Source organism: Juglans regia, chromosome 16 (assembly GCF_001411555.2).
Source record: "Juglans regia cultivar Chandler chromosome 16, Walnut 2.0, whole genome shotgun sequence".
NCBI lineage: Eukaryota > Viridiplantae > Streptophyta > Magnoliopsida > Fagales > Juglandaceae > Juglans > Juglans regia.
Genome location: NC_049916.1, coordinates 11,914,491 through 11,923,968, shown reverse-complemented (window position 1 = coordinate 11,923,968; position 9,478 = coordinate 11,914,491). Strand labels below are relative to the sequence as shown.

General features: G+C 40.3%; 1 protein-coding gene across 1 annotated transcript; it reads left to right on the top strand.

The window, feature by feature from the left end:
• Positions 1 to 7,698: 7,698 nt before the first annotated feature.
• Positions 7,699 to 9,116, top strand: LOC118344796. Its single transcript, XM_035686195.1, has 2 exons — positions 7,699 to 8,971; positions 9,049 to 9,116. The coding sequence occupies exons 1-2, from the start codon at positions 7,699 to 7,701 to the stop codon at positions 9,114 to 9,116; spliced, it is 1,341 nt and encodes a 446-aa protein (XP_035542088.1).
• Positions 9,117 to 9,478: the final 362 nt, after the last annotated feature.

Here is a 9,478-nt window from a genome sequence, read left to right as displayed (position 1 = left end):
CTTCAAAGTTTCATCTTTATTTACTCAAGGCAAGAAATGTTTCGGATCCCTCTCTCCCCTTGAAGAGAAACCCTACCTTCCCCAAGTGAGTGCGTGCGTGTGTATGTGTTCGTGGGCATGAGAAACCCTTGAAGTTCGAATGTGTGGCGTTGGTACTCCTTGGTGTGGCGTTCGTGTTCATCTTTCTTCAAAGTTAGAAGTGCGTGTGTGTGTAAGAACAAGGAAATAGTTCTTACCCCGTGTGCTCCTCCTCCTTGGGTGGCGTTGGTACTCCTTGGTGAGTTAAATGGTGGTTGGAGGAAGATGGTTGGTGTGTGGGTAATGTTTGGTTGGAGTGAAAGTGATGGAAAGTGGGAGAGAATAGTGTAGCCGTGTATCACTAAGAGGAAATCTGAAAATGACCAAAGGACTTCCCATGTTTGGTTCCTAGCTTCTTATAGGCGTCTCCCCCCTTGGTGTACCAAGAGCCTTGGTGCATGGATGCCATTTGGCACTTTGGCCAAAATGTCCCTTCATCTCCCTCATGATGGGATTGTGTTGGAAGACTAAAGGTCTTCTTGGACCAGGGGCGTGTGGCCTCTCCAATCCAAAATCCTAATTCCCTCGGTGCCCTTTTTCAAGTGTCTAGGTTTAATGTACTAGGTGGCAAAAAGGTAAAATCTAAAAAATCCTAAATCAATCTTGAACCACTACAAGTGTGCATGGTTGCCATGTGGCAAGTGAGGTGTGTTTGCACATGTGGTTTGCCGAAAACCCTTTCACCTCCCCAAGAAAATGTCTTCTCTTCCCTAGGTGGGTAGGTGGCATGTGCCTCTTGGCTTGCCCTTGCCGTCGCCCCTTGCACCTCCCTTTACAAAGATTCTTCTAGAATCTAGGTACATGTGCCTTCCCATGAGTACCTTCCTATTCCCAAGCAAAAAAGCCTCTTGGAACTCTAAGGCCCTTCCTCCTTGGATGACAAGTGTCAACCAAGGTGGTTGGCTTGCATGTGGGGAGCGTAATCTCCATGGCTGAATGCTAGAAGTGCCTAGTATTTGTGCCATATAATTTGTAGTGCTGTTAGATGCCTCTTTGTCTTCTCAAATTTTTACAAACTTCTTGGCACTTGCCAAAATCCCATGGGAGCCGTGTTGGTCTTTTGGGTTCACCAAAACCCTAATCTTCTTTCACTCCCCTTGCCCTCTTTCACGTCCAAATTCAAAGTGACCTAGAAGTGAGTTGTGCATGAGGGACACGTGGCATATGGTTGGTGAGAGTGGTGTGTTCCCTATGTGTGGCCAAATCCTCTCTCTGGTCTTATCCTCTTACCTCATTCTAGAACTTTTGTGCATGTTGGCCAAGTGTTACGTGTTGCTACTTCCCTAAGTTTCCAATGATGAGCTTCTAGAAAACCAAAAGATCTTCCCTTGCCATGTGGCTCCTCCATCTAAACCTTAGAGTTCAACTTAGGGTTTTCAAGCCCTAATATCTTGCTAATGGTCGAAATCTCCTATGGGCCTTGTGGGCCTTTCTTGTGGCCTTTCATGCCTAATGCACCAATATTCAAAAGTATAAAAGATATCCCTAAACATCCTCTATCACCTTGCATGGCCCAACAACTATACATCAACTGTTAATAACAAAAATATGAGTGAAGACTTGACTAAGTCCAGGATGTTACAAAAATATTATTATTAAAAAAACACTATTATGTTAATATTTTGGCTAGTATATAGATAATTGGGTTATATGTTGAATGACTTTTGCTTTACATAAAATATGTAGTTTTAAGCAAATTTTGACTTTGACTTTGGCCAAACTATTGTCAATGCTCTAAGTGGGTAGTGTACCGATCAAGTGTGAGCGATATAAATCAATATAATATACTGCAATTGAAATTCTACGTTCACATATTCAAGACTATTGAACTCAGAAAATTCTCTTAAATTACTTAACATTTGTTACCACCAAATATTTGGTGTCAATAAAAAAAAGAATAAAAAATCGGTCATAGTCTCGTTTTACACCACCTCATTAAATGATTAATCACCGGCAAGATTCCCATGCAGATCTATCTTGCAATTTTCATGATTCATGTCACAGTCTATGAATGGAATGCCTGGGCCGAGCTTGGGCCAAGTCTAATAGGGCCTGATTTACTTAATTGTTATCATGTTAGGGAGTGGGTCGCAAGGCAGCTACGCTTAGTTGGTTTGTTTTCCTTTGTTAAGTTTACTTAGTTAATCGTGGGTCATGTTGAAGCAAGGCGGAGGCCTTTTATCCGGTGTTTGCATTTTAGCATATATGGGTACTGTAGCTATTGAGGAGAATCATCCTAAATCTTTAATGAAAATATTTCATTGTTCTCTTTTCTCTCTTGTGCTTGGAGGCTAGGTCAACCTCAAATGTGACCAATTTTCGTATCTTTTCTCTTATATTTTCTAGTCACCCAAACACCTACTATCAGGTGTGTTACAAGTGGTATTCAGAGCCAGTCTTTCCTTGGCAACGGCTTCATTAATTTGTGAGAATGGAAAACATCATCTCATCCTTACTCAATATCAAAGAACTAATGGAACAAAATCTTCAACGATTCGATGTTCTTCAACAACATCTAAATGATTTTCAGGCAAGCCACAACGAAATGCACAAAGTATTTCAACTATCGCTGGAAGAATTTGCTAGCAACTTTCAAGAAAGCTTCAACCAATTAGAGGATCAAATGTGTGACATACAAGAGGAAGATGCAATTGCTGTGGAAGAAAAAGAAGAAATCAAGCCCGCTCAGATTCCCCTGCGACTATCGTTTCATCCATTTCCTCTAAAAATTTATTTTTCCTTACAAATCGGAACCGTCCTTAGTAGTAACTACAAATTGACCATCAAGGGAGAGACCTAGCCATCCGTATCCCTCCTAAACCTGCTCCACCTATTGAAGGCATAATTACTCCTTGACGGCCACAACAACCGACAACCATACAAATTTTTGTAAAAAACCCCAACCAGAAAGACCGTTACCTTCGAGATTGAGTCATTTGATACCATAGACAAAGGGAAGCTGCAGATCCAAGAGAGGGAGTTGATGGATTTTGTGTACAATCCGAGAGCATTTATGAGGACCAAGCCTATCTTCATCTTTGATGGGGGAACCCCAGCCCTGAAGCACCATACCTTCTTTCTGGTGCATAATCGAGTTTTTGTCCATGCATGAACAAGAGGTTTGGCACCTCAGATGTTTAAAAAAAGGCTTGAAAAAATTTTGATGATGATTTTTCAAATTTCTAGCTCCATTTTTGTTACTCTGGTGTAAAGATTTAGAGTTGGATTCAAAGCAAAAATTGGGCTTTTGGGGAACTTGGGTTGGGCATTGATGCAACAATCGATTGCTCCAGATAACAACAAGATGTGCTTTCTTGGTGTCTGTTTGATGAAACAGGGAAGAATCGTTGAAACCAAAGATTTCATGGAGATTGTCAAAGAGATCATCTCTTTAAACAGACTGCTTATAGTGCCCCAAATTTAGGGTTGTCATATGATGAAGTTGCTAGAGGTAAGGTTGCAGCTACATAGCATCAACCCTAGGTCTCTGTCTACGTCATCGAAGGGATTCTCCTCATGGGAGATACAACATTCCTTCGAGCTCTTCATTTGCGAGATGCTGTTTTACAGGGTGTCCTCCTTCCAAGATGCTGCGTCGCCCTCGAAAAGGTCACTGGGGGCCTCCAAGTCGGGCTTGTTGAGTGAGAGGATTTCTCTTCTGGCACATCCTCGAGGTCCACAAAGCTCATTCATGGAGGAGTTCATTACTTGGAAAAAGCTGTCTTTTGTCTTGACTATGGTGGGCAATTGAAGTTGGTATTCCATGCGCTTGAGGAACGTAAACATGTTATTGAGGATGCACCACACCTATACCATGCTTTACCATGCATGACACCATGTTTTGACTAGTTTGAGGTAACATACTACTGGATGGCATGCAAAAATTTGTTAGGCAAAAAGTTCAATTTGTATGCAAAAGTTGTTAAAGAGTTGAGTGCAGTACGTAAGGTGTTTGATGTAATGCTAGATAAGAGTGTGGATTGTTACTGGACCTTTTATCTTGGGATGTGATTTGTTAGGATTAACTTGTTTGCACCATCATTCTTGTTATTGATTTATAAGGGAAGTTTGCTCAATATGGGTCAGGAGAATCATGCATTTCCTTCAAGATGGATTAATGAAGACTTGGGTGAGACTAATCTTTTACTAGTTAAAGAAAATTATTGTGTAGATTCTCATGCACCTGAGCCCTGTATAAATTTATTGAATAGTCTACAAAAGCAAGATGTGGAAAGTGCTGGCCATTCATCTTTTCACAACATGGAAGATTATAATGAGGTACTCAACCAATATTATGAGCTTGAGGAGAATAGGCAAAAGATTTTGGAGTAGCTTTATCATTTTGGTGGTTGGAATAACCAATATTTTGTAGAAGGTTCTTCTACGCATCAAGACTGTCCAGTTCCTAAAAGTCAAGTGTCTCATTCAAATGCATTTTGCTCATACTGCCCATATGTTTCTCATTGTTGTAAACTTCCACGTACTTCATGTCCTGGTGGTTCTTTGGGTGGTACTTATGTTGGCAAGACTTGTTCTGATAATTTTATGGTGACTATTGCTAGAAGCTTTGGCCTTCTCGAAGATAGGACCTATGATGGTATGGGAGCAGTCCTTAACGGTGGTGCTATTCTGAAACATAGAGTTGCTCTTAAGACAAAGAAAATTCTTGTTTTTGACCTAGGTGGGTGGGACAATTGTGGGTAAGGATACCACACCTTATGGACAAGGTGCTTCTATGGGGGATGGTTTGTCACAGTCTATGAATGGAAAGCTTGGGCTGAGCTTGGGCTGAGCTTGGGCTGAGCTTGGGCCGAGTTTAATAGGGCCTGAATTACTTTATTGTTATGATGTTAGGGAGTGGGTCACAAGGCAGCTGGGCTTAGTTAGTTTGTTTTCCTTTGTTAAGTTTGCTTAGTTAATCGTGGGTCATGTTGGAGCAAGGCGAAGGCCTTTTATCTGGTGTTTACATTATAGCATATAAGGGTACTGTAGCTATTGAGGAGAATCATCCAGAATCATTAATGAAAATATTTCCTTATTCTCTTTTCTCTCTTGTTCTTGGAGGGTAGGTCAACCTCGAATGTGACCAATTTTCTTATATTTTCTCTTATATTTTCTAGTCACCCAAACACCTCGAATGTGTTACAAGTGGGACGTCGGCTGCGGAGCATGGTGCTTGTTACGATCCCACATCGACTAAGTGTGGGTTTGGTTGATGGTTTATAAGCCCTTGGGCACCCTTCCCTTGTAAACTAGTTTTCAAGGGTGAATTCTACCTAGTGGGTTCATAACAGTTCGTCAAAGACTTGGGAGGATGTAAATTTTTGTCTCTTTTCATATTTATTGAGCGACAATAAAGAGGCATTCTTCTTGCAAGTTTTGATGTGTAAAGCACATTTTCTACACTTTTGATATGTTAAAAAGAGAAATGCTTTAGTTACAAAAAAATTTATAAAAGTAAAATATAAATTGACATGGTTTGATATGCTACGTTATATTATAAAATTACTTTTATTATAAAATAAATATAAGATATTATATGGAATCTTGTCAATTTGTAAATTTACTTTTGTGGCTGTAACGCTTATCAGGTTAAGAAGTTATTTAGAAAAAAGTTAAAAAAAACAAATTTATAATCTTCTCTTACAGATGAGTTTTCTTACAGATGAGTTTCCGCACACATCAACAATACGAAGGCTATCTCCTTGACATATATACGCAGATATATATGCAATGACATATGAATATATTCTTGATTTTTGGAACGGAGTTTGCAGATAACAAGTGAAAGTGAAAGATCCATGCACGCGAAGTTACGCTTCAAACGTACATCAAAGTCCAAATTAGCAATACACTTGGGCCTGAATGATGTACGTAATTCCCCGTCGTCCAAGATCATGATCCCCAGATTCTTTCTTGGATAGCCATTAGTCAAAAGCAACGTACGTACGCAAAGAAATCTTACAGTATTCGTCCTTCTACTCTGGAATCTTAAGATGGTATATGGGAGGTTTTCATCATGATGGGCGTCTTGAAGCAAGAGTTTTAATGCTGGGCTCCAAGAAATGCTTCAAGAAATGATGCGGCTTCTTGAAAACTCTCCTTGAGTTTTCTTTTTCTGCATAGTTTTGTTCCCAGATTTACGTAAGGCTACATGGCAGCCACTGATGAAGTTGGTAGACGATTTGTAGATTTAGTTTCGGTGGTTCCTCAGCCTCTTCCTGAGTTGGCCGTGTCTCACCGTGCGCCAAAAACCAAGGATGGAGAACTTTTCTTTCAGTTCTCCAAGGAGGAGATATTCCGTTCGGCAGAACCATTCAGGTTCTCAATAGTTTTGAAGTTTCTCCGTAACCGGCCATCTTTGGACGCTATCCGAAACTTCATTCGGAATCGATGGGGCTTGGAAGGTACTCCAGTTGTTTCAACCATGAGGCGTCTGAGAAATGTTTTCGTTCGTATGGTTTCAGAGGAGGACTGCATGAAAGCTTTATCAAGGGAGGCATGCGATATGGACGGTATTCCTTATCGTGCCTTTCACTGGATGCCAGAGTTTAAGGAGGAGGAAGAACCATCAATAGTGCCGGTTTGGATTGCTTTACTAGGTTTGCCTCCTAATTTTTATCATGAATCATTGCTTAAAATCTTGACAGCTCCAATCGGTAGATTTATTAGGCGTGATAACCCCACGCGTTGTGCGACTCGCACTGATGGTGCGCGTCTCTGTGTGGAGATGGATGCGGCCATTGAGCCTATTTCACATTTTTGGATTGGCATGCCGGGGTTGGGTTCTAGTCGAAAGCAGGAGATTGTGTATGAAACATTGCTTGCTTTCTATTCCATTTGTAAAATTCAGGGGCACAATGTGCGTACATGTCGGGCTGGAAAAAGGAAACCAGATAAGAAAATGTGGGTTCGGCAACAACCAACAGATGGTGATCAAGAACCAGATAGGGAAGAGCCTAGAGAAATAGTATTGGAAGAGCCTAAAGAACCAGTTTCGGAGGAACCTGGGGTGGAAGATCAATCTAAGTTGGTTCTTGGGTCTTCGGTTTTAGCCTTTCCAAGAAATCATGCAGAACAAGTTGATGCAGAATACTTGGATGTTAATTTGGTTTTAGGGGCCCCTGCTTCTACTTTGATGATAGAGGTATTAGTAGTGGACACAGAAATTGGAGAGGCAGTAAATTCGGAGAGTCTCGCTAAGGTGAGGCAAACGGATGCTAGTTTGCAATCGGAGGCAGTCACGCGAGAGACAGAGCAGGTTACAGAAACAGAGCATTTGGCTGAGGAAGAAACAGTGATTACGGAAGAGGCCCAGCGGACTGATGATGCTTTTTGTTTGGAAGAAGGGTCTTTATCGGATCCGGAACCTGATATTCATGTGGAAGTTTTTTCACAGGAAAAGGAGTATCGTTTGGACAAAGAGGAAGAAACTGGGAAGAGGAAATATAGGAAAAAAAAATTTCAAAAAATTAGGAGTTCTAATCGAGTGATTACTCGAGCCACAAAATTGTCACTATGATAGGTTCTATTTTGGTGTGGAATATTAGGGGACTAGGTTCCTCTATAGGTCGTTTAAGAATACTGCAAAGAAAGTTGAATTGCAAGATGATTGTTTTAATGGAGCCTTTCCAGAATTTTGTTAAAGCTCAATCATACATGCAGACTCTTCATTTTGATAATGTAATTTCTAATGAAGAAGTTGGTGGGAAAATATGGGTCTTGTGGATGAATGATTTAAATGTACAGATTATGCGGATGACCTCACAATTTTTGTCTCTAAGGATAGTTGAGGGTCAATTTCAATTTTTGGGTAATTTTATTTATGCAAAGTGTAATATGATGGATAGGCGGGTTCTATGGGAGGATTTGAGGTGGAATAGTATGAATAATGATCCTTGTTTGTTTGCTGGCGATTTTAATATTATTCGTACGAATTTGGAAAGACAGGGTGGTCGTCCTAGGCCAATAGCGGCGATGGATGATTTTAACCAATGGATCCATGAGGGTGGTTTAATTGATTTAAGTGCTCAAGGTAGTAATTTTTCTTGGTGTAATGGCCAGAGTGGTTTAGCTAGAGCTTGGGCGAAGCTGGATGGTGTTTTATTGGATGCAAATTTATTGTCTTTGTTCCCTACTGCGTCTTGTTCGTACTTATCAAGGACGACTTCGGACCATTGCCCTATGTTGGTTGAATTTTTTAAGGATACTTATTCCTATGGTCATCCTCCATTTAGATTTCAACAAATGTGGGTTGAGCATCCAGAATTTATTGGTTTTATAAAGCAGGTGTGGGATGTGCCGGTGATTGGGACGGGGCTTGTCATTCTTGCTTGTAAGCTTAAAAAGGTGAAAGTGGCTCTTCGTGAATGGAATAAGCGAGTGTTTGGTAGGACTAATACCCATATTGAATCTTTGGAAGCGAAGGTTGAGGGTCTGGAAGGTTGTCTGCAAAGAGAGTGGGATATTGATGCCGAGAGGGAGCTTGTGCTGGCTTCGGATGAATTAAATTCTTGGAGACGTAGGGAAGATATCAGATTAGCTCAAATGGCTAAAATAAAATGGAATATGGAAGGTGATCGTAATTCAAAATTTTTTCATGTATGGTTAGCTAATAAACGACGTAAAAGAATCAAAGGGATGAGAACTCCGGATGGTGTAGAGTTTAACTCGCCAGAAGAAATTCATAATGGAGCTGTTGAGTATTTTGCGGATTTTCTTAAAAATACTAACCAGTCACGAGTACTTCCAGATTTATCAGATTTGGTTTCACCAGTTATTAATGTTGAGGATTGTACATGTCTTTGTCGTACCCCTTCATTGGATGAAGTAAAGGAGGCTCTTTCTTCGATTCCTATAAACAGTTCTCCTGGGCCAGCTAGTTTTGGAGCAGGTTTTTTTAAAACTTGTTGGGAGGTGATTAAGATGGATGTCTTCGCAGCCATTTCTGAATTTTCTATTTTCAAAAAGCTTCCGAGGTTCTTTTTGGCTTCTTTTATTGTGCTAATTCCGAAGACAGATGTGCCTACTGGTTTTGACAAATTTAGGCCTATAAGTTTGTGTTCGGTTTTTTATAAAATTTGTTCAAAAATTATAGTAAATCATCTGGCAAATTATCTTCCCAAATTAATATCTCTTGAACAAGGAGCCTTTATACCTGGGAGGAATATTTTTGAGAATATTAGTATTACTCAGGAAATGGTTCATTCCTTGAATAAGGACACTCTTTTTTTTTTTTTTTTAGAAGAGCAGGAAGTCACATGTCCAATAGTGACCCCTCCCAAATTTTATTAAAAAAGCCCTCACTTATGGCCGAGGAATACCGTGGTTACAAGAAAGGACCATGGAAAACAGGCCCAAAATCAAGAACAAACTAGAACAAAAGTAAAAGACCACTATT